Source organism: Phasianus colchicus, chromosome 5 (genome assembly GCF_987193195.1).
Source record: "Phasianus colchicus chromosome 5, bPhaCol1.hap1.1, whole genome shotgun sequence".
Taxonomy (NCBI): Eukaryota; Metazoa; Chordata; class Aves; order Galliformes; family Phasianidae; genus Phasianus; species Phasianus colchicus.
The window spans coordinates 22,761,860-22,788,070 of record NC_143440.1 but is presented as its reverse complement, the minus strand read 5'-3'; the positions used below and the strand labels follow the sequence as shown (position 1 = coordinate 22,788,070).

Below are 26,211 nucleotides of genomic sequence, written 5' to 3'. Positions count from 1 at the left end.
AGTGGAACAACAGGAGAAAGGTTTAATCATCTGTAGCTAGCTGCTTGATTGGTATGAAACAAACTGCTCTCTAACACACTTTTAAAAGAAGTTCATGCTTCTCCAATTTTTGGATCACCTGGGTTTTCTGTAGTATATTCAAACTGTGCATAGTGATCTGCAAGGGGTAAGTATCAGAGGCCTACTTTACAAAAAAATAAAGAATTTTTTTTTTTTTTAATTCTTAAAATAGCATTATTTTGCTTCTAGAGCTCAAGTTTAACCTTTTCTTGTTCAGAGGCTGCAAACCTAGGTACTAAAGCACCACAACTACATCCCAGAAAAATTACTCAATGAGGTGTTGATAGCTCTCAGTTTTCAGAGCTCTTTGTTAGCGATGCCATGAAGCCCACTCTGTAATAAAGCAAGATTAAAAATAGTTTTCTTCGTTCCAAAAAGTAATGGCAGAAGAAACAATAGGAAAAAAGTCTAGGATAAGAATACTCGCTACAGCAAGTGAAGGGCAGGGGGGAGCAATCAAAGTCTCATACACAAATGCCAAGGATTCTACAACTCCCCTGGTGACTCTGGCAGTAATCCAGGAAAAAGTTTTCTCTTTCCTTTGCTGTTTGCAGCAACAAATCTTTCCTCTGGAGGAGGGGTGAGAGGGCTGCAGCTAACTTCACTGCATCTGATAAGATGGCAAATTGTCCAGGTCTGACATTTATGGGGGACCTGGAGCTCCACTGAAGCACTCTGGGAGGATTAACGCAGGGTTAGCCTCTCCAATCACACTCCTTAAAATGCTACAAATGGCAGACAGATGAAAGTTCATTTAAATTTGATAATGATGAGTCTAAAGAACCCCGAGACAGAAGTTGTCCCCTCTCAGGGAAAGAGCAGCAGCTGGAAGTTGAGCATTCTCACTAAAAAAAGAATTGTAAAACCTAACCATACTTGAAGAACTTCCAGTGTTCAGATACTGAAATGAGGTTCTGATTAATTGATTAATAAGAATTAAATCCCACCTCCTTCTTGAGAGCTGTACCACCCACAAGAGAATTCCACCATCCATTTGCCTTAACTCTATCCAGGACTGTTTCACTTGAAGAATGGGAAATTTCACGCGCCTGCACTCATTGCCTGGAGCCAGCAGAAAGGCTCATATAGCTGTCAGCAAGCTGATAAGAGCTGAAATTACTCTGCAGAGCCCTCTTTAAAGAAGAGCCAAAGAAGTACATTAAATGAAAGGGAGGAGGGGTCAGAAAAGCCAGCCACTCATGTTGTCTTAACGTGGCACTAAAACAAGTCATTGATTTATGCACATGTCTTCAGCTCCGCTTGACCTGGAGTCTGAAATTTTCTTTAAGTCAGGGCTGTGGGACATGGCACAGGCACTAGAAAAAACATAACAGCTTGTCCAGATATTCTGACTGTGGGAACAAACACTGCAAAATATATGATTCCTAACTTTCTCTTGATTATTATATTATCTAAATTGCACTTTATTTAAAAACTAAACTTGTATCTTTTTTGAGCTTTTAATTGTCTACCTAGGCTGAAAAGAAAAGAGATTGGAATCATCTAAATAAATCTTAATAAAATCAAGAACGTCATATTGCCATTATTTGAAAAAAGTACCTTGTGGGGCTTCAGGAAAGTGAGTTACTGATTTATGCAAAGAAGGAAAACAGACATCACAATCAAGATTTTTTGTCACTGAAATGCCTGACGTTCATTGAAGTGGAGATACATTTTTTCAAAAGAAGAGCACACAAAGTCTGCAGAGGTTATTCCACAAGGCAACACAGAACCAAGAACTCCTGCAAATCTGAGTCCTGAAGCTGTATCAGCTGCAACGCGTCCAGCTGTTTCCGCATTCTGACAGCAGTCTGCAGCAGGTACCATAGGAGCTCTCACATACAGGCATCCCAGGCACAATACACCACTTTCCTAAGTACTCTCTAACTGCCATAAGTTTGCAACTCATGTCCTCTGGCTTAGGAAGTTCCTATCTTTGCATTCATCTCTGATTGATTTTCCTTCCTTTCTTCATTCCCCCCTCTAAGCTGATAAAAATCCTTCACTCACAAGATACTGAAGCAACAAGTCCCATGCATTAAACTGAAGTTCTGTGACAAGGCCATCTCCTCTCATGTTTTTAATAGAACAGATTCCCAATAATAAAATCCCAGGGCATGTCAAATGAAATTGTATCAAACAATGTAGAGTCTTGTCCATTCACTTTGCTCATGGCCCTATTTTGCATTATATTCTAGCTCACTATTTTATCATTCATGTTCAAGATGAAGAGTCTGGACTACTTAGTTACTTCTCTCACGAAAACTCTCGTTGCCCTTGCTCTCTCTTCCAGATGGGAGAGCTGTAACTATTGCAGCCTATTAAGGGTGCACACATTCAACAGATTTATTCTGTGATGTTCTCTACCTCTTTTCTAAAAATTCTTCGTAATTTTTTTTTAATCACAGCTGACCACAGAACTTGCATTTTCATTGAACTGCTTATCATAGCTACAAGAACTCTTTCAAATGACTGCACCCAGCTGAGAGGCCAACACTGCATATATGAGAGCTATTCTTCCTGCTATTCTATTTTAAATCTACGCTAAATTTCATTTGTCACTTATCATTCAGCCATGCTGTAATCTAGTTTCTTCGGCCTAAGGAGGTGCAGTTTCCAAGTAAAACATTTCCCAAAGAACAGCCATTCATGAGGAGGATGTGCAAAGAGCTTTTGCTATGAGCTTGAGCTGCAAGTCTTTCCTTAGAAGTAATGTGATTCTGGGATGCTTACCTTGCACAAAGTTATCTAATTTTGTGGAATTTCTTATCTCCAAGATTTCCACCGCACAATAAGATTGGTAGAAATCAGGCAACAACAGAAATCCAAAGTGGAATAAAACAGCATTCAGAAAATGTGATCATGCCCTTGTTTTCTCAGAAAACCAGGACGAAGAGACTTCCTTCAAGAGCTCTAGCTAGCTCTTTATTCTTGTACTGTTAGAATACATGAAGTCATTCTATCTTCCAGACTGGATATTAATTCAAAAGTTTTAGTTCTGGAAGGTGGAAAAATGTTACAAAGTCACTAAAAAACAGACTCATACACTAAGCCTTCTCTGGAAAATAATCTCTTTACCTGAAAACCATCGTCCAAGAAAGAATGTCTAAATAAATGAAGGAATGACTCTTCTATTCCCAACACTTGACTGTTTTCATATTCTGATCTCATAACTTAATGAGACTTTCTGCGTTAAAAGACTTCCAAGTAGGCTGATATTCAATGGGGAAAAACATTAACAAAACATCTGCATGTTGGGATATTTATTTCAGAAAATGAAAGGGGATAAAGTGAAGAAGGTCAAATTTAAGACATGGAAAACTGTTATACAAGTTAAAGACATTTCTCTATCAATGACAGTAGTGAAGTATGTTTCCGTAGATTAACAGACTTTCAAAGCAACGTGTTAGAAATACTTTAGCTGACAGGGAAACTATACAAGGCATGGGATAAGGAGACATCAGTCATGTTTATTTTTGCCTTTTCTTCCCACCTATGTCAACTCCTACTGTTCAGGACAAAGAAATTTCTGCTCTCACTCTCTATTATACACATCTACAACATTCACTTCTATTTCTCATCGCTCCACTTCTAGGACTTTGCTATTAAGTGGGTGCTGCTTTGTGGTGCAGACAAAATGAAAGCATAAGAAGGTAGCGTCACGTCTGCTGGGTCAGTAGCAGCACAGCTGAGCTGCTCATCAACTTGCCTCTGGGCATTTCTGCCAGCATTTCAGATTCCATATGGAACTACTTGTGAGAGGGGGATGGTTCAAGGAAGCTTCAAAGAAAATGAATATGACAAGATTACTGTACAAAGGAGACAAGACAGCAGTCCCAGAGATGGGCAGATTTCATCCAAACTGCTATTAACTTCAGCAGCTCAAGCAGTTGGGACTTTTTTCTGATGCTCAATGCATTGGAGAGCTAGAACGTGTTAGCCTCCAGTTTCTAGGAAATCAAATCAGGAATTGTTGACAATAAAAGATTCTGCAAGTTCGAACAATAAAAGCATATTTAACATGGTTAATCTTCAGATATCTCAACACAATCATGTATAATTGCAAGATTTCCCACACAGCAGGCTCTGTTCAAATCAATAAATGACACTTTCTCTTTTTCTGAGCTGATACTACACACTGCCTTACAAAACAAATGGACAAATAAAGTTGTACTACAGGAAATCACAGCCCAAGTCATATCAGCAGTACATCCTGGCATCCTGCAAATCTAAAGCACCTGCATTATATCCTTTTCATGGCAGTACTGTCTGATGCTCATGGATCAGTGTACAAAGTGCAAGAAAATCTTTTTGAGTACAGGTTCTTACATACTGCAATGGCTTATCTTAAAGTGTCTTCCTCTTCAGCAGATGCATGGCTTAAAGTGCTTCCAAAAACAAAGCAAATATACATAAAACTTGACTCCCTAAAAGAAGTCTGCCTATCTCAACTTGAAAAAAAAAACATTTGTATATATACATATATTCTTTTGAACTACCCTTAACACCGGTCTCTTCAGAAGTTTCCAATTCTAAATTCTCCCCCCTCCTAGCATCACTTCATCTTTAGATTGTGAATCTTTATTCCTTTGTCCCTGTACATTGTCACATAAATAAAGTCAAGACATTGGAAAAAATTGGTTGAGTATTTTGGTCAGTCAAAACGTCCTACAACTTTTTTTTTTTTCCTGAATCATTCAAATTGTAAAAGATTAAGCAAGGCATGCTCCCCACTGTGAGGCTGATGAGGAGGAAGGAAACAAATCTGTAGCACAGGTGGAATATTACTGCATATTTATCAATGGGGAAAAGCAATCAAGTTATTGGTAGTCAGCACAATATCAGTCAGTAAGTAGGTTTTCACCATATGAGATTTCTAGGACATAGAACCATTTACAGCAAGGGAATTTCACAGATACTTAGACTGAGATTCCACCTTGTAAATACTGCTGACAGTGCACGAAACATATGGATAACATGCTCAAGTATCCTCAGTATACAGACAGAAACAAATTGAGGAAGACAAGACGACGACAGACCTTATAATTTCATCGCAGTATTCTCAATACCAAAACATAAAACTGTATTCCCAACTAAAGCATCAAAATGTGAGAGCAAGCTTTAGAGATACTTCTCACCTCCAGTCAATAGAATCAGTGTTTCCGTTCTATTCAGTGATGTTTTGGATCCAATGACAGTGACCAACACAAACCACCTACAGTTCACAAAATTCTCTCCAGACACAGACCGACATCATATTCTGTTTATTAAATATCTTCTATTCTAGCTTAAATTCAGGAGTTACCAATAATACAGATAATTTACTTGAATCAAGGTTGCTTAATTAGTTTGCTTCAAAGTATCTGAGAAATATATATTGTGAATGTAAAGGGAAAAGCGAAAGAGAAAATATACAAACTAGTGAAGTTTCCCGATTTCATACTTTAGAATTACTGTTTAAGCACCTTCTCTGTAGGAGAATATTATCTTGATCTGATTATTTTACAATATTAGTAAAACGGACAAGAAAAATCAATGTATGCTTTAATGAACTATTCACGTCAGTTCTAAAGATTTATCAGGCTAAACACTCCTGTGTTAGTATTTTTATGTTCAAGTCACAAAAAAACAAGAAAAAATCAAGCAAAATATTGTTTCTAGGAGTTGCAGTTATGAAGCTACTTTTGCATTCCTCTGCGGCAAATTAATGCTGCCAATGGGCCCTACCAAAATAGTTCATTTGTCTGTAGGGACTAAAGAGAAAGGAGACCCCTGATGGCTGATACGATGTTTGCAGACACTCTGAACAGAGAAGTCAAGCTGGCAAAAGATCTCAGGCATGAAATATAACACTACATTTGAGAGTAGTTTCTCCACCCATAGCCATTATTAATGTAACTATGCAAATTTTAGCACTGCCTAGGTAGAAACAATTACACTAGTATTACAGGTCACAGCCTGAGAAACCATGCCTTGGGCCACCTTTTACAAGAATCACACAGGAGATGACTTCCTCAGTGACATGCAAAGGAATTTCAGAAACATCTCCAAAGTCTGTGGAGAAATCTGAATACAGAAATCCCATGCATCTTTAAAAGTCATCTGAAATCAAGTGGTTTACTTTTTTCCCCACGTACCCAGCACTTATTCTTTGCTTCAGTTCCTCATCAGAAAACCAGAATCCCCCTACCATGTACTAAACATCTATCATTACAATAATGTGACGAGAATTACAGATCCTAGTTATATGTTTACAATACATGCCAACATCTTACTATATTAATCTCTGGCCTCAAAATGTAATCTATATAGCACAGCCATCAAGAGAACATGGCTGAATCCACGTAATTTGACAACAAAACTTTTCACACCATGAAAACCCTCACAGCACCAATTCTGTTCAGACAGAGCTGATATGTATGAGCTCTTGAGTTAAAGGAGCTGATGATGGCTGTGTCCACAGAAGCAAAGTTTTGACAGTAACAAACAGGAATCAGCATCAGCTGGATCAAAATAGTTTTTTTTGCCTCCAACCATGCAGAATTAAATCACGAGTGGGAAATCTCTGCTCTTCAAAACACAAAATAAGTAAAATCTCCCTCTCATAGGAATCATCAATTTAGTTAAAATATTTGAAACATTTTTCAGTCGATATATCTCTCACATTCTGGAGGATTAAAATTTATCTACAAGACAAAGCTTCTCCTGGGACACAGGTAGACTCAAACACCGTCTTTCAGACAATTTAGTTACTATGTAGAAAAAACAAATATATATAATTATAATTTCATCAAAAACATGTTAATAAATTAGAGTAGGCACTAAGTCTGCCTTCAGGTAGAGCTTCCAACCCAATATGTATTAGGAAAGCAGAAAGGACACAAGAAAGAAGTCTGTGAAAGTTTAGTTTGACTGGATTGGTAGGAACATGCATTCTCCACCCACTGTAAAGATCTTCATATGAAACAGCAGGCTGTCAAAACATCAGTTTCACATTTCAGATGTGCTGCAACCCAGGATGGGGAAGCTTTGATCACTGTGGATACTGAGAATCCTATAATATATTTCACAATAGCATGTAAATTAAAATAGGTTGGAGAAATTCCAATCTGAGTAACTGGAGTCTGCCTACTCAACTGTTCTTCTGCAATTGCAATCACATGCAGTATTCTTAACTTCCTGACCTGAAGGATAATGTAGTACCGCTCAACAGCTGCTGTTTAACAGATTTAGCTGCATCAGTGAAGGGCAAAGATAAAATATTGAAAAATAATGGTGAATGCATATGCTTAGCATAAAGAAAGAAGGTAGAATAATCAAAATATTAACATGAGAGAACCATCAATGCCTCAGCATTCCAACAAATTTCACAGTAAGGCAGACATAAACCCGCATTAACCGCAAATAAAGGATAATTTAAATACAGTTCATTATTTTACCTGTCTTTGCATTTCTTCAATCTGTCGTTGGGGAACACTTTGCAGAATACTGTACATTTCAGGCATTTTTTCTTCAGGGATGACTACAGAGGCCCTATAAGCAAACAACCAGAAAAACAAACAGTAAGATGAGGAAAAGTACATTCCACATTAAAAGATATCAACAGCTCTTTTAACACAGAAGCTTGTTCCGCATCTAATATGATGTGCTCAGAAGATATCAGTAGAAATAAGCAGTATCTCCTAGTGTAATTTCTTATTCTGTAGCAACTCCCTCATGACCACAGTCAGCCTGCCCACAGATGACACCACAGAAGTCTATGGACTATCTGCAAATCAATTTAGAAAATATGGAAGGGACGGAGACACAGAACTCCTGAAATCCCATCCCTGGACTGCCACTGACTTGCTGACACCTAAGATCTTTCAGAGTGACAACTGATAGCACCTACAGTGCTATGCATACTAAGTAGCAATTTTGTATGCATTATCCTAAGATAACATAACTGAACATTGTGCACATATGGGAAAATAAAATCTAAACTCTTACCAGAATATACACAACTACAAAATAATTATGCTTTTCAGTCTCAAATGAACTTAAGAATCATGATACAATATAATAAATTTAGCATCCAGATGATGCCATTTTTTGGCACATTCTTTTCTTAAGAGTCTAAATGCAGATCAGTCATCACTAAATGCAAGCTTAAGAAAACAAAGCAAGTCTGGCTCAGAAAAGATATCACTGGCTACAGGATAAACAAAAAGCTCAATCAACTCTGCCTCCTTTGTTTTCCTCTCTTGTTTTTGATACATAAATACATCAAGGGCCAAGACCACATCTATCTTATTCAGTATTCTCTTCACTGTAACTACCAGTACATTTGACTTATCACAGTGGTTTCACTCAAATCACTGAATGCAATGGATGCCTCTTAGGTGTGAATTGGATGTACAGCAGTTATGGTACAGACCTCTTCCAGTCCAAAACCTCAGAGAAAGGTAGAATGTAGGAATCAGCAATAATGACTGGAACACAGCCAGCTTGAAGAACATCACTCAGCACAGCCTGTCCGAGGCGGGCCCCACGGAGAACAACACAGAATGTAGCTTCCTGTCAACAAATGGCACCCAACACAATGATGAGGGAAAAAAGAGCAGTATTAGAGTTGAAGTAGGTATGTACATATATGTCCTTTAAATTGGTGGGGGGGGGAGAGGGGCGAGGGGAGGAAGGCAAAAGGAAAACAGGCTTGCACTTGCACTGCACTACCAACGTATTCTGAGTCACCAACAAATTCAAGTTTATCTACTAGTGGCTCACGAGATTGATAAAACCCTTAGAGGCTTTACAGTTATAGAATTCTACATAAAAAGTAGTTAGCAGTGGCTCACAGGTAAAAACAAAGTGATGAATCAAAAGAGTTCAAAAAAAATCCTAGTTGCAACATCCAAACAATCTCTTAGTTAAGGGAGGAGCAAAAGTAAGACTATACTACTTATTATATGTGATGATGGTTGACATTTTTTTGGAAGATTAGAAAGCATAATGGATAACAAGATTAGAGTTTGACACTACATAGAGAAAATGACTAAAAATACGCATATAGCCTTCAACATTTAGGTAAAAATCAACAGCACAAGTGTAGAGCATGAAATAATGGGCTATATTTTGCATTTTGCAGAAAAGGATATTTCATACAAAAGGGTAGGAAAAGAAAGGATATTCATGTGCAACAACAATGTTATGCTACTGGAAAAAAAAAAAAAAAAAAAAAAAATCGCTTCACCATTGGTTGTAAAAGAACATAGAAAGAAGCACAACCTAAGAGAATGGCAGTAATCTCTCACTCTATTCAGTATTGCAGGACCCCAGACATAGCAGCGTATTTAGTTTTAGGCAATGCACTTCCAGGGAAAAGAAGTATGATTACTTATCTCAAGAGCATGACCAACAAGACTCAACAAGACTACTTATTGCAAAGGGATACAAATGGGAGGAAGGTGGCTAAAGGGAGCTTCAAGGTTCCACAAAAAAGAATATTAACAGCTTATTCATGCCCACGGCACACAAGATAAAAAGCCACAAGCTGAAACTCCAGCAGAGAAGGTATCTTGGCTATGCTGCAGTCATCCTGTAGATAGGGTGTTTAGTTCACTTCAGCATTACTGAGGAAACTTGCTACAGATTCAAGATGACAAAAAAACATACTTGGAGAGTTTAGCTCTACAAAGAAAAACTCCAAGTCAGTATTATTCCCAAATTTAAGAAAGAGAAATCAAAGTTGACACAAGGGCTTGCACAGATAAGAAAACATCTTTCCAGCTAGCATTTTGTGGCCTGATGAAAAGAAGACAGGAAGGCACGGCAGGGTAGAAAAACATGAAAATGAAACTAGGAAATACAACAGGGTTTGCTGGATCTCCGCTCATTTCCTAGTGCAATTGTGACACTTGTGCTCATATTTGTATGAGACGCTGAAGAGTCTGAGAATCCAGTCCAAGAGAAGAGAGCTAACGGGAAGCTTTAGCAATCCAGAAGTCCAAGAGCCTGGCAGAAAAAAAATCTGCAAAGGCAGTGCTGGAAAGGTTGAACAGGGATCAGTCCTCAGGTTTCCTCCTTCCCCCACTCCCAGACAAGAACAGAAGGAAAAGAAGGGTGGGGGAAATGGAAGGAGCAGAGAGAACAAACACATTTTAACCATTCACTTGCTGGATCGCAGAGAAACAGGTGGAAGAAATCCTAGTAAGGTCTGTGAGAAGGGGGTGGGGGAAAAAAAGAAGAGCCCAGATGTGGACACACATGCTCATCTGCCCAGATAACCATTTTTCCTGTCTAGACAAAGGTTACTATAAATACATCTCCTCACATCACCACTGTTATCAGCCAGACATTCCAAAGGGAGATGCAGGGCTCTGCTAAGGAAAGTATTTTAACAATCTCTGCATGTGCCAGCTCTCTTCAGAGATATAAAATAATACATAGTAAGATATAGATACAGATCCCCTGACTTGCTATCTGTGAGCTATCCAGTCAGTATTTAAAGAAATACAGCAAAGAGATTTTTTTCCTCCACTTTTGACTGGAAGTTTAGGACTCATCGTGACCCATTGTTCCCTCTCCCTCTCCCCCTCCTCCCCAAGGAATTTTAAACATATTTCCTTCAAAACATAACAGGAGGGGTGGAAACTTTGCCTTTCTTCAGCCTGTTTGTTATTTTATCATCATTTGTTGAAGTTCAAAGACAAATTATGTGCTGGTGGCCACAGACAGAGCACAGTGGCCTATGGCATAACTCACTTCACCACACCACATGCCAAAGCACCTCTCTGTTAGAGAATTGCCAAGAGACCCAGGGGTCTGAGAACGCTATCTAGTTTTATCTTCACTGACACATCAAAAAGCCTCTGGAAGTTGAGCCAAGGCCATCAAACACATTTCACCTAGATGTTTTCATAGTTGCATGCTGACAAGTCTTCTAGCTCAGTCCATTGTGTCTATAGAGAGTATTTTGTAGAGTTTAACTACTAAGTTGCACACAAAAAATGCAACCTGATGAACTCTGTTTGTAGAAGTCTATTTTTCCCAAAAAAATAAATACATACATAAGCTCTGCAAAGTTCATTTTAATCTGTCCTGCAACTAACAAAGCAGGCCACTGTTCCAAGCTCCATCTAACAAGACCTGAACAAAATACCCTAGTTTTAAAGCAGTCAATTTTGCCTGACCTTCAAAATTTTCAGCTCTCATTGCAGCTGGATTTTGTGGTATCAACACATCCTTATTTAAGTTTACACCATGTTGTCATGTACTACTACAACCACCATGACCAACCCCATTAAACTGTTACACATAAGCAGTATTTCAGACTGCAGTGTAACCACTATATGAGTTTGAGTACACAGTTCTTCGTTCTCTTAAAAATCAGAATAAAGTTGGGATATAACATCCCAGCTGATCTAATGATCTGTGCATTTGCAGAACACTAAAAGAAATATAAGCAGGTTCCCTACCAGGGCTAACTAGGAGCAGCTCCACAGCTAAGACAGTCACCAAGAGGAAGAGAAATCTGCAGAAGAGACAGTCTTACCTGAAGCACTTGAGGATAATCAAAGATTTGATTGTTGTGACAGCGTTTGCGAACAGCAGGGACCCCATCTGACAGATTTGTACATTTGTCAAGGAGCAGCACTGATTCCCCATTCTCAGCCTGAAGAGCTTCCAACTCAGACTGGTATTCTGGGTGCAGAGACATTTGAGATGACAGAATGAAATACCTGCGGGGACTGAAAAAACACAGCAAGTTTACTTGACAGCAATGTAAATTTACTTCCAATGTGCTCAGCAACACGTTTCCTTCCACTCTAGAAAAGTTAATTTCATTCTCTAAATGTAGACATAGTACCAAAATCAGATTTTCACACAATGCAGGAAAAGATGCAATATAATTAAATTTTTGATATTAAATGGCTTAGCATTATTGACAACATCAAATAAAATTATACTCAGAAAAAGTGCTTGTATGAATAGCCACTTGCATTATCGCCTCTTTTATAAATTGAAATTAACATTACTTGTCTGTATAATAAAACAGCTTGCTACTGAGGCTTGATGTCTGTGCACTATTACAAAGTAGATAGGACACCGAATGCTGCTACTGCTTTTTCCTCCCATATTATTTTTTTTTAATCAATTTTAATTGGAAAAAAAGTTGTTGAACAGTCTAATCCTATTCCCTCTTAAGTCCTACAACATCCCAAAACCACAAATATTCAAGATGTGCTTCAACACTAAATTATTTCACAGCTTTAATTAGAATTGTAGGTAAAACACACAGGATCACTCACAGATTAGAAGCTCACACTTTAAAAAATGAGTTTTGTTAATTCTGGAACATATCATGTCATACAAACGTTACACTCATTTAGTCTGATTCTTTTAAGCAGATTGGATAAGTCAAACTACTCCACTGCTTCCCATTCGAGGGAACACGCAGTGAGAGCGTGCCCTCACGCAGCCAAAAGAACGCAGGAAATAGGAGGCCTGAACTTAGGATTCCAATTCTGCTCCACATGATACTATTTTTAATTTACAGCTTTGAAAACACACACTTTATAAAGTCAGACCTTTCCTGCTGCTCTTCTCACCTCTTTTACTTTATTTCCCTGCTGGTCACTTCAGCGGATCCAATTAACAGATAAGATTTGCACAGAATTTTTTTAAAGCCACTCTTGTTCCTAAGCCTCCAGCTGCTACCATCTTGCTACCAGGAGCTGTAAAGAACATATATCTCTTGCAAAGTTGGATTTAAAATATTTCAAATTATCCAACTAAAAAGGCCAGTAAATCAAAAACTCTCAGTTCCTCTGTAAGAGGCACAAAAATAGGATTTGCCTTTAAAAAAGGAAATACTACCACACACTAGTGATAATGGATGTTTACAACCAGTGAAAGACTGTGTGGGATTGCTTAGACGTTTAAAATCAAATTTTGCCTTTAAACCATCATCATCCTATGACACCCAAACCTAGCGATCAAATCTTGTTACAAAAGAAAGTACATTGCAGCTACCAGGCAATAACACTTCAGTGTAATGGAACGTGATTACTTATCCCAGTCAAGTTTGAACTTGAGCTTTGTTCTCTTGTCACTGTCTTCTCGCATAAAGCAAAGAAAGCTGTGAACGTTTCAATTAGTAACGCTAACTGGCCGCTAGATGGTACTCTGGAGACTACAGTCTGTTCCTCACAAAAAGTTGTGTGCGTTTGAGAACACAAACCTCCCATCAAAAATGGGCTGACACAGCATTTGGTTGACTATATGGACAGGACCAGTATGATAGCATCTCACTCTGCAACAGGTTCTACACATGCTGAAACTTATGATCATGTTTATACCTTCCAGATAGAAATACAAAGCATGCTCTCAGTCTATGCTGAGCCATAAGAATACTTGAGATGTGAAGAATCTGTTAGGATTCAACCCGATTCCCCTATACCTGCCAGGTCAAGAAGCATTATAAGCAAGAGCATAACATATGTGGGTAAAACAAACTTCTACTGTACAGCTTTGTCCTGTAAATAACTATGATTCCTTGTCTGGAGCAGCCCAAAGCAATAACAAGAACATTGCCGTTACCAGAGAAGATGACAAATGGAGCCAAAGTTCCAGTTTCTGTTATCAGCAGCACCCTTTCAACAACAGTTTTCAACTCTGATAAAGCCATATTCTTTAGAGGATGCTGCTAGAAGAAATGCCCTAAAGCTTCTGCGTTTCCAATCTTGAGATTCATAATCAGTTAGAGCACATCATTTAACCCACTGCCTCAGTCAGCTCTGCTTTTAAACCATAACACAGGTAAGAACCTGCTACGGGGAAGTTTCCAGCTGTGTAATTAAAAGGCTTATTGAAATGCTTCTTTTGTCTTTGTTATAGTCATTTATTGTCATTCATTTGCTTTTCAGTATCTTAAGTTATCTGAAGAGGTAATTTACTAGGGAATCGATAGTATTGGAATTACAGCCCTGCTTTACCTAAACTTTAAAAACAAACAAACATTAACAACTATTTTTTTTTTTTTTCAGTAAGTTGAAAATATATTCCAGATATATTGAATCTAATGCTACTAGAAACACTGTTGACCTGTTTCACAGTTCAGTTCCTGGAGTGGATCACCAAGAAACATTGTCAGACTATCACCTACCACACTTTAGTTTCTGAAGTGGGAAGACAGAATCATCCCCCATATATCCCCAGTTCATAGGTAACTCACACCCTGGCAGATTAGCCAAGGCTACTAGCATTGGAACCATCACGTATTTTAACAGGAAGAGCCATGCATGAGCACAACTCTTGAATAAATTGACCCAGACCCTACTGCCAAGAGGCTAGCAGATATGTTTGGTTTTGTTTTTTATTTGTATCCATATCACGTGCAGTATTCAATGTACTTTGCCAATTCATTGGAATCACTTTACCCTGGTCCTCTTTCTGGCAGATCCACTTCTGCAGACAGAGGGCTGTACACAGGAATACTGACATCATAGCCTTGCCGGTAAGTCCACGTGGAAAAGCCTCCACCAGCTAGCAGAGCTCTGAAAAATACAAGAGACTATAAACAGAGAATGTAAATCATTCAGACTCAGAGATGATTTACTGGTTATCATTACCAGAACAGCAATAACAGTTACTGAGATAATAGCTTTTCCCCCAACTTCTGTCAGTGGCATTTTTCATGCAGTTTTTAGATTCACTTCAACCTTCCTGAACCAGGCTTACTGCCAGACTGGATACAGTCATCAATGGAATGTTTGCAGTGGCATGTGATCACTGAGGAAAGGACCATTTTTGCATTCTTATAGGGAAATGGAATCTATTGCTGTCATTACGATCACCCTACATTTTTGCAAGCTTACATGCACCAAGTCCATTTTAATATAAAGAAATACTTTCTTGATTATTTATATCAGTTAACATATTTCTCAACAGCACAGCTCTCAGAGTGTCAGACAAGCTGTATTTCAGGTACAAGTCCAGATAAAATACAGTATTTTGGCAGCTTGTAACAACTCAGGACTTCTATGGAAAATAGAAGTAGCTTATATTTTGTTTTCAAAGCAACTGCATAAACTTTCTTTTCACCTATCACAAAAAAAATGCTGTAAGCAGAACACACCACAATGAGAGCTCAGTATGCTCTGAAACCAAATCTCCAAGAGTAGAGGCAGCTTGGGACACTGCTAGAATGCATGGGAATAACCAAGGACAGATAAATTAAGAGATAGTTTAACTCTTCAGTGAGATGACTCTGTCTGTGGCCTTTCCTAAATGGGACAACCTTTCATAAAATAGAGAGAAAGAGCTTTCAGAAACAGAAGAGAACCATGAGAAGAAAGCAATGCACCATTCACAGTGCCAGAAGAAACTAGTGTGTTATCATCTCTTATCCCAATTCTAGCTTCTTTGAACAAATGAGGCCAAAAGCTTTTCAATTACATTACATATCCAGTGACCAGGTGGCACACTGAACACGTCATCTGTTTCCAAAAGATGCTCTCATTCAGCTTCTTCTGAGACTCCTGAAACGTCTGATTATACTTTTAGTCCTTTGTCACCAACAGCAAGGTGAGCTACCCTCAAAGTTGCCCTAGAGATACTGTGTTTGCCTTAATTACCACTTAGAGTAATTTGCAGAAACCTGTCTCCAGGCAAAGAAGCAGAACACAAATAAAGCACTACTCTAGGCACCATGGAAAGGAGCTTGAGGAACTGTACCCATTGCAGCAGCTACAACTATAGCCAGCAGCCTTATCACAACCTTGTCCACTGCCTGCTTCAGACTGAAGCAGGCAGGTCTCATCAGTAACGTGAGAAGAACATCAACATGAGACCAGACGAGGTACTGAAAAAACACTAGGTGAAGTAGTTTCCAGCTATCACTGAATTAAATGCTTAGTATAGTGTTCAGAGCAGTTTTTTCTATTGCTCTTGTACAACAGATTATGATTTTACTTAGTTATCATCCAAGACCAATTATTTTTTCCCCTCAAAACTCATCAACCTAGTTAAACATCAGCATATTCTGCCTCTTCTAACTCCCTCCAAGGTGTTCTGCAAGATACTTCACTTCCTGCTTTAAATTGCAGCACAGCCATTTAGCATTCCTATATCCCATTTTGGTACAAATAAGACTTCACTAAATGTCATTTAAGAAGCTCTTAGAAAACCATAGGCTCTGGATTAGAGACATATTTCAGTTCAGTGACAATTACAAACTCAAACACTTGCCTTTCATTACTTTTCACTCAGAACACAAACCACTTGTAGACGCAAACTGTTTGTAGAAGCAGAAATCAACTTGAGAACAGCACGATAAATCAAGAATGTGTCGAGTGAGAATTTATGATCCAAGTGCTTATTTGGGATTCCTTTCCAGTGCCTCCCTTTTGGTGACATATATGCGTTATGTGTATATTATGAGCAGGTCTCACCCTTGAAGCTACATGTTCCAGGGCTTATCCATCAACTCAACTACCAACCAGGAGAAAAACTGGCTTAGGCATTGCTGTTCTTGCACTTTACAACCTCCTCTTTTTATAACCCCCTAATTGGGAAACTACAACCAGATTGTTTTAATTGGATCCGGTGAAAACATGACAGCACCTCATCAGCCTTGAGAAAGCAGGTGTGTCACATAGACATTTACTTAAACAAACCCACAGGGAACTAACACCAGCTAAATAACTCCTCTCAGATTTTTATTCTATGGTGCAGTGAGGGAATAGAGATATTAACTCCTAATATACTCAAGGTGAATAACCTTTAAATAGCACTAACCAATGAGCCTGTTTCAGAGCAACTTTTCACCACTTCTCAGATACTGATCCTGCTTGCTCTCCAGGAAGTGCCCCAACAGGTCTGCACTCTTAAATGTTTCTGCCCAGCTGCCAACATCATCAGTTTTCTGCCAGATTTCACAAGTCACTGAAACCCAATTTGTCAGCTGAAGCAGAAAGAAAAGGTATCATCATCCCTATGTTCAATTCCACAGCTAGAGTGGGTCAGATAAAGAACTCTCTTCATCCACGCTACTATACTAGATTTAATAGTACTTATTAACAAATAAAGGGCTTATCTTTTAAGCTTTATGGCAGGAGATTACATATGTTACAACAGCTAATATCAGCAACATAGCCTCCACACCCTCAAGGCAGACTTGCATTGTTGAAATTATGGAATAAAGTGCTTTTATCTGTCTCCTAGAAATCAGGCTTAAAGATTTAATAAACAATCAACAACAATCAGTGAGTTAGCTTAGCTAAAGACTTCTACAGACATAAAAATAATATATAAATTAATTCCCTTTTGTGCATAAGGTCTTACTTTACCTGGACTCATATTCTGCAGCAAATCAGCAGAACATGATTCTATCACATCCGTGATCCACTAGTGCTCAACTAGGTATGAGAAGGCGGGCCATGCTCTCTGAGCAAACTTCACAAATACTACCTGTGTATTTCACCAGTCACCCACAAAATCCCACACACCCACTAGTCCTTATGGAGCCGTACCTATAAACTTCAGACCTATCATTCAAAATCCATCAAACTCTGCCAGAATACATTCATTTCAACATGCAGCCTCACACCTCACTGCACTATCAGTGCTGCACACTTGGTTAACTACCCATTCTGTACTTTGTGGACATACTCAGATGAAGAAGGCATGTTTGGTTCTCCTGTTCTGTTACATATGAGGTAAGACCTCCAGAGGTCTCCAAAACCATACTGTAGCCACATGACAGCACTCAGGCTCTTCCAGGACTAGGTCCTCACAAGTGATTTTGTCACAGATCATTTATTTTCACACCTATGGCCAGGATCTACACTTAGTACAGTCTGACAGTTGGCTGCCTACAGAAAGGTATTTTCATCTTTTCTACCTCTCAAATGTTGTTGCCTCTCCACTGTATTAGAGCTAGTGGTTATGCAGCTGCAGAGCAAGTCAGCTCAGCAAAGTATGGCAACAGCTGCTTCAGAAAAAAAAAAAGGGGGTTGATTTTTATTATTATTATTATTTTTAATTCAAATGACATGAATTCTTGTGGTAGCATGGGAGACACTTAGAAAAAACATCTACCAAAATAATGCATTTTCTGCACACTAAGCTAGGGTCAGACATAAATGGACGTTTGACACAATTTCATTTTAATTGCATTGTATAGTAAACCTCCTGCATTCGGTTAATAAGTCTGCTTTTTCCATGGACACAGGCATGCAGTCCAAGAACAGTCGATCCTGCTGAGAAGAACATTGTTAAATGAAAACCCTTGTTAAGAAATACAAATCTTAAGAGCTTTGTAGGAACAGATTTACAGGTGTGGTTACACAAGAACAGTGCTTGGCTGCCCTCTTCAGGATAACCCACATCCATGTCACATATTTCATACACTGGCAAAAACTAAGAAATCACTTCACAATCAGTGATGTAATTACAAAGAGTTAAACACAGTCTTCAAACATGTCCAAAAAAAAAAAAAGCCAACAACCAAAAGTATGTCTTCTGGCACTGAAGGATAATGTTTTAAATCATCCTTGGTGCAAAGAAATCAAGATAAGTTCAACACTCAACATTCTAAGTTACAGTTCCATATCTCAGGGAAGATTTTTTTGACAGAACGTTCAACAGAAGGTAGCTAACCTTGATCTTCAAGGGAAGGGCTTGTTACATGGGATCCAAATTCAGCAAAGCAAACATGCATAAGCTAATCCAGTAGAAACATATTCAGTAATAGTTTCTAAACTAATGAAGTTTCTCTTATTCCAACTTGCATTGCCTTACAACTTCCTTTTCTCCTCCAAAAGTAAACTGTTCTGCAAGTGAAAATTAAGCTCAGGAGCCTTTTAAGCTCCTGCCAGATATCTTAAAAAGACAGAACAACTATGAGAAATTGCCCAATTGCTAGTACAGTGTAACTGTTGAGATAACAAACATTAATGAAAATCACCATAGTTTTGGTTTTGCCAAGTAGAACATCCATTTTAAAACATCCCATGTAAATGTTCCGACTCGTATCAGAAAGCTGAAGCTAGGAGCAATCTCTGGATTTCTACTTTGCATCGAATGAGACATTCTGTAAATACATCAGGTTTTGTAACACGGTATACAAGCCTAAACTGAAAATTCTCCACCGTTGCAGCAAGCAAAAGAACTAAGACAAACAAATACTACAGATCACATTCCCTGTGAAATTAAGAATGGGAATAAACTGTTGGAGCAAACACTTGACCTGTACAAGACAGGGACTTCTCTACTTCTCTTGACAAAGCCATATTTCATCTTGTAAAGGCTAAGGAGCTATTAGCTATAGTTCTGAACCTGCTGCTTCTTCAAAGGCATTTAAATAGAGATCTATGCATTTGAACACAGTAAAACTCATACCTATCTCTAGGAACATCCAGTGCAGTGTTATAATCTGGTGGCCCTCCCGGCAGCATATTGAAGAGTAAGTGATTTGTGCCTCGATCCCATCTAAAGCAAAAGAAAAAACAGACAACAATTAGAAAGATGTTCTCTATAAACAGATGATAAGCTCTGTCCAACATTAGTTCTAGCACTGTCTCACTGGATCTTCCCTCCCCTCCAACATAATTTTATTCCACTTGAGTTTTGCAGAGTCCTATGTGGAACTTTCAGCAAGTACCTGGACAGCTGTGCCAAAGCCTGAGCTGTCTCCTTGATACGGAGTGTGTTCTGATTGAGGACATCTATGGATGGTACAAAAAGGCAGGCTCTGTTGACATCATCAGTGTAGTATTCACTGTCGGAGATGGCAGTCAGCAGCTCATTGTATTCCCTGGAAATAGTATTGCTCACTGACGTCCCATACTCATCCACATACTTTTTCAGTGAGTAGATGTATACTTTGATTTTGTTTTTGGGATTAAAGCCACATCGATAGACATCAAAGCAGGTGTGCATCCGGCAGCTGAGGTCTCCCCGCTCAGGAATGGGGCTGTCAGCAGGAAGCTTGACCACAGGCACATCATGGACACTGCGTTTTTCAACAGTCCAGTCACTGGACGACTCAATGGAGTGAGGCCAGAACTGGAACACTCCTGTGGCAATTAGGCCAAGCAGAACTATGGAAAAGAGAGTGATGTAGTAAATGCGATGCTTGGTTTTCATTCTTGGGATGAGGGCTGGACCCCGGGTGTTGTATTTGGCTGAGGCACACATAATGGAATCAATTATCTCTTGTCTCTGCAAATTAGAAAGAGGGAGGTTTAAGGTTGAGCTCTGGAGGAGACACAAAGTTATCACCGTGCAGAGAAAAACATTAACACATCCAAGACAAGCTCTTTGCCTCAGCAGATTTACAGTAAAACTCCTTCAGATGCTCCTGTTCCTCTGGAACATAAGATGCCAGCGGTTGGTTATACATTGTGACTGCCACTTGGCAGTGACAACAAGAAGCCCACCTGAAGCTGAGAATCTTCACAGGCAGCACTCTGGAGTGTACACGTAGTGAACACCAAAAAAACCACACGCCCAGCTTAGCTGTGAGTAAAGAGACACAATGTGGATAGAATGTAACAAGCTGAACTTGGCATCAGGATACTGTTTCTAACACCAAGTGACCTTCAAATCAAATTACATGTTGGACCAGAAAAATGCCAAAGAAAATCCAGAATGGAAACCAACTCAAAATGAAAAAGCTTTACAGAATTCAAACTAAATGATCGTGTTCTAAGAGCCTCATCCATGGAGACGGCCAGGTACACAAGCTTATTGACCCATAGCTGAGGCTACCTTGGAACTGACATTTTATCCCCCAAAAACACCTCTTTGTGAAAGCAATCATATTCCGACACTGAAATAATTACTTCTGAATATCGGGAAGGAAAAGGGAAACCTTACTCATTTTAACAATCTCAAACCTCCACTTTCCCAGAAAGAGTGAACATGCATCCAATTACTAGTACAGGCATTTTACCAGCCAAGGGGGTTAGTTGGCTGTAGTCTTAGTAACACTTTTTACAGTAAATACGATGTAATATAAAGTGTCACAAACACAGTCACGGCACTGCTGCCATTGCTGACTGCTCTTTAAGCTTTCACATGTAGAATCACAGTGCCAGCTGTATGACTGAAGGATCAGCTACCCGTAGCGTGCAGAAAGCTGCTCAGCTCATCTGCTCCAGCTTCCACATTAAGTAAAAATCCTCGGCTCCAAGCTGCATGCTGCACAGCTGGTATGCTTTCATGCTTGAAGAAGAATGCAGGTGATGTAATTATACATTCTGGACAAAGACGGGACATTTTCTTGCCTTGACAGCAAGAAAGGTCTCACAATAACTGCACAGCAGACAACAAATATGAACAAAAGAAGTACCACAAAGCACAAATAGTCATAATAAAACAGCCGACACACCGATCCGGCAGCTGTTGACAACAGGCTGCCAGGACGGGGCAAGTGAGCCACAAAGCAGCTGTTAAAGCCCAACAAAGTCACATCCCCGCGACCCCCGCCGCGACGATCTTCACAACCAAAAGCTTTCCGCACGCTTCTGACCGCTCACCCCGTTATCCCACGCTGGCCGCACCGCTCTCATTACCTCCAAGGCCACACGTCTGCAGCGAGCTTTGCGTCACCCGACCCCACCGCCGCGGCACCTCCGCAGCTCCTCGCCCACCCGCGGGTCGGGGACGCGGGCGGAGTAAGGCAGGACGAGGCGGGCCGCGCCTCCGGCCCCGACTCACCTCCGCCCGCAGTCTCTCGGGTGCGCGCAGCCAGCCCGCCGGCTGCCCCTCCGCGCCGGGCGCGCCGCCCGCCCGTCCCCGGGCCTGCACCGTCGCCGCGCACGCGTACGGCCGCCGCCGACTCTGCGCGAGAGAGGCGCCGCCCGGCCCTGCCGCCGTGAGAGCGCCCCGCTGTGGCGGGAGGGCGCCGCTGCAGCGGCACGGCGAGCAGGCGTGGGGTTCGTTGAGGCTTGCGAAATTGGCAGCGAAGCGCTGCCGCCGCCAGCCTGCTTTTAAAGCTGACAGCTTTTGCTCGCACCTTGTTATTAAAATTGTTTATTAATTGTTATTAAGCGCTGGAATAGGCTTCCCAGGGTGGTGGTTGAGCCACCATCCCTGGATGTGTTTAAAAACCGTTTGGATGTGGCTGAGGGATGTGATTTAGCAGAGGGCTGTTAGAGCTAGGGTAGAATGGTTAGGTCGTGGTTGGACTCGGTGATCTTTAAGGTCTTTTCCAACCTGAGTGATTCTATGATTCTATGATCTTGCAGAGGAAGGCCTGTGCAATAAGTGAGTGGAACAAAAAGCACACAAGCCCTTTTCCCAAGGGGAACCATGAGCCAGCTCCCCTCCTGACAGGGCACGATAAATCCGTGTCACAAAACTCTGTGCCAGAACCACACACACTGGTGTCAATGAACTGCTCCTTTGCCAAAAATGTGTCGGTGCTGCTATGTCCCCTCACATGGCCCCCTTTGAGATCGCGTCACCCCAGAGCCCTGGGGACAGCCCTTGGCTGTGAGGCCACGGCGTAGAATCACATCCAGGCTTTCCCTTCACCCCTAGTGCAGCCTGCCAGGGCCCTTTGCCCACCCATTCAAAATGGCAGCCCAGCAGCACCTGCTGCAGCTCAGACACCCGCTGCAGCCCATTCCTCCCTGTGCCAGGGGACATCCTGGCATGCAAGGAGGCTTCAGCACTATAGGAAAATTCGGGTGGTAGTGCCATTTTATTGAGAGCTTAGACTGAACAGAATGCAAGCAGCATCAGCTTTTTTTTTTTTTTTTTCTATCCAAAAAGCAAGAAAAAACAGAGGACGTGCTCTGTCTACCTCAGGGAGCCCATTCGTATGCTGGTGATGCAGCTCAGCCAGACAAGTCTGCAGCACAGCATTATTTTTAGACTCTGTTGCCATTTATAGCTGGTAAAAATAGCTGGCATCTGGGTATCAGGCTATCAATTTTTATAAATGTAGAAGAGAGGTGGGATATTTTACCTCACTTGCTTTGCCCTCTTCCGTCTCACCTTATCTGACCCTCCTGAGGTCACGTGGGGATTTGTTGCTTCGCCATCACACCATACATTCACTGTCTGTCACACACAGCCCCACGGATTTTCTGCTAGGACAGAAAGAAACGGCTGCAGAGCCTTTTGTGCTGGGTCTCCATTCACTCAAGGCAGCTGCGGGAGAGGCTGCGAGGTACCTGGTGCAGTCAGTGCTGGAAGCAGCACTTTCTGAAAAATCCTTTGCAGTAAAAGATTGTGCTAAAAGGGAAATATGAAAATCAATGGCTTGGGGACATCTTTTCTATCTTTGCTTTCATCCTATGGCATAACATAAGTAAGTCATAGCTTATACTTCACATCTAAAACACTCACTAATGGCTACAACCAGTAATCAAGGAACTGGGATAAATGAAGCTATTTGGCTCTGGCATAAGAGAAAGCAGGATTTTGTACCAAGCCAGAGCGTTGCCCTTCAGCTTATGTCAAAACTGAGCAATGCACTCAGTGATGGCATTCAGCTGATACCTGGGCTGAGCAATATCTGCATCCAGCATCCATCCGCACAGCTGCAGCCTCCTGAGCCATCGCACACCTCCGATGGGGCTGCGCTGCGCACAGTAGCACTGAGCAGTTTGTAACATGCCAACCTCTGTAACCCGAGGTCCAGCCTTCCCAAACTGAAAGAAGAAGGGAATGTGAAGAGACTCCAGCGATCTGCTGCTACAGCTCCCGCAGCAGGATGCGAGCCGTGAGGAGATTCGTTCGAGCAAGCGTTCCCTGCAAAGAAACCCTGCTGTGACAGAAGCGCATGGATAGGGATGCTCTCCGTGTGCTTCCCTGTCCTCAGAGTCCTGAGATGTCAGCCGTGCGGAGGCATTCGTGCTTCACCAAGCCAGCACTCCCTGCACCGCGCTGCCTGCGTGCTCACACCTCACTGACCGGCAGCGCCGAGGGGACGGGGCTGCTAAAAACAGCATTTCCTCGCGGTGTTTTTCCAGACTATTTTTGATCCCCCATTTTGATAAGGTCGACTGGCTCACTACTAAAAATAACCAGTCCTGGCAAAGCGAGGACAAAAGGCAGGGTATTTATAACCACCTCTGAGTGAAGTGCATTTGTCACTGGCCAGTTGCTAGTGTTTTATGTAAGCTGGTAATAAATACAGGATTAATTGGAGTGAAGAATGAGCGCACCTTGCTGCTCCGAGCTTCTCCAACAGGATACATGTGTTTTTGTACATATCCTCGTAGGCTACCTTGTGCTTCACAATGTGACCTGAACTGCCTCAGGAAAAAATCCAAACCAATCCTCTCTTAGGGGAGCCTCTCCCACTAAAATGGCTGCATGTGTAAAAGCAGCTGGATTTGTTTGCATGCTCAATACTTCAGATGCAGATACGGCTGGGGAGGGATTCACACAGCTTACTCCATGAGGGTTTTTTTTACTATCTTTCTGATGAAATATAATCCTGCTAACGGCAGAAACGTGTACTGTGCAGGAAATTACCTCTCTAGCTGGAAAATTCTAAACATCCCTTTGGGATAAATGTGCTGGGAGGGGGGCTGAGAGGCTGGAACTGCTCCTGGCAAAGACCAGAAACCATCCAGCATCCTTTCTCTGCTCAAATGAGTGGAAACAGAAAAACAGAAATTATAAACAAAGGCAATTTTATCACTTATTAGAATTATGGTGGATATAAAAAGTGAAGGCTTATATTCATCCTAATGTGTTATACTCAACTTGATGGCCTTTCATATTTTATATTAAATGTTGCTTTATTTAATTACTTATTTTAACGCAGCTCTGAGCAGCTTTATCTTTTCAGATCCTGGTCTGTTTGCCTATTGCTCGCCAAACTGGAAAACGAAACGCAGGGGCATGCAGATCTTATTCACTTCTATACGTATTTATTTATTCACTTCTGCCATGCAGAAAACAAAAAACCTGTTAATGATGCCAAGGAGCAATAGTGTGCACAGCACACATCTGGCGGGGGGGCAGCAAAGGGAAGGAAACAGTGACCAAGGAGCTCTTGCACAGAGGAGCCCTGCTGCAGCTCCCTGGAGCAGCAGCCATCCTGGCAGGGCATTCAAGTAGCAAGCAGCAGCCAGCCATTGGCATGACTGAAACCTATTCCAGTAGTAGGCTCTTAATGCCACATTTCTCTAACCTTATTTCCAGTTATATTCTGAGTTCCCATTATCAAGCTAACTTTGCCTCGCAGGGAGTTCTTCAGGGAGTTAAAACTGAAAAACAGTCCAGGCAACAAAATATTCATCTCCCCTGCTAATTTTAGTTGCCATAAGCTCAGACAGAAGTGGCTTTGCACCAAAGTATGGTAGCTGTGAGAATCTTGAAAATGTATTGCAGCCTCTGCACTGCAGAGAGGTGCGTTTTACTAGACTTTTCCACATGGACAGTACAGAAAATCCACTTTCTGAACAGTAGAAATCTACATCTAAGTGAATGCTGGATAGCAATATATTCCAACCATTGGGATGAGTAGAAAGGTGGGGGCAATTAATAGTTTGAATTTGTCCTAAGAGTCCTCTAGAATGCAGTGTCAGTGAATGGCTGTACAGCCTGGCTTTGTCATTTCAAAGGGCTTTCTCCCCACATTTTTGTTGTTCAGATACTCCATGGGATAAATAAGGGGGCAAGTCAGTAAGTCCATTTCTACTTTGGCTGCACATCTCACCTCCCACTCTTGTAAGAAAAGCTGCCATGTGCTTTATCTTTCTCTGTGGACAGTTAAGTGCAAATGCAAAATAAATGATGATAACCTCAGAGAGGTGTGTGAGAGTGTGCTTAGAACTATTTTACATGGAAATGAAACACACTACTAAGCAAATATGATGCTTCCATCTATCCATTACCCTTACCTGCCCTTACTGTTGTTGGAGATGGAGCAGTCCCTTTTCCCACAGCACTGCCTGCTCCTCAGCCCCTGCCCCTCACTTTCCCCATAGATACATCACCAAAGTGCAGCTGCAGCACTTACTTGCTACCTATGCTGTGGTAATTCAAATTATGATACACACATGCTTTTGTCACTTGTTACGTGTCTTTCTGCCCAAACCTACAATGCCCAAGAACAAAATCAAGAGAACCATAGAATAGTCGATCGCTGACACCCTAACTCACAAAATAATTGTAGAAGGAAAGCTCTTTTACTTAAGT

At 40.9% G+C, this 26,211-nt stretch overlaps 1 protein-coding gene across 3 annotated transcripts in view; it reads right to left on the bottom strand.

The window, feature by feature from the left end:
• Positions 1-21,870, bottom strand: part of EXT2 (exostosin glycosyltransferase 2) — a 73,935-nt gene extending 52,065 nt beyond the window's left edge. Inside the window, exons 1-7 of one of the 3 annotated variants that reach the window (XM_031593366.2) lie at positions 21,766-21,870; positions 19,706-20,265; positions 19,444-19,533; positions 14,481-14,597; positions 11,594-11,789; positions 8,477-8,616; positions 7,500-7,593 (exon numbers count right to left, since the gene is read on the bottom strand). In XM_031593366.2, coding sequence (XP_031449226.1) covers positions 7,500-7,593; positions 8,477-8,616; positions 11,594-11,789; positions 14,481-14,597; positions 19,444-19,533; positions 19,706-20,241 — 1,173 coding nt within the window. In that variant the 5' untranslated portion in view covers positions 20,242-20,265; positions 21,766-21,870. The other 2 variants (XM_031593367.2, XM_031593365.2) reach the window with 2 other exon arrangements.
• Between the last annotated feature and the right edge of the window lie 4,341 nt (positions 21,871-26,211).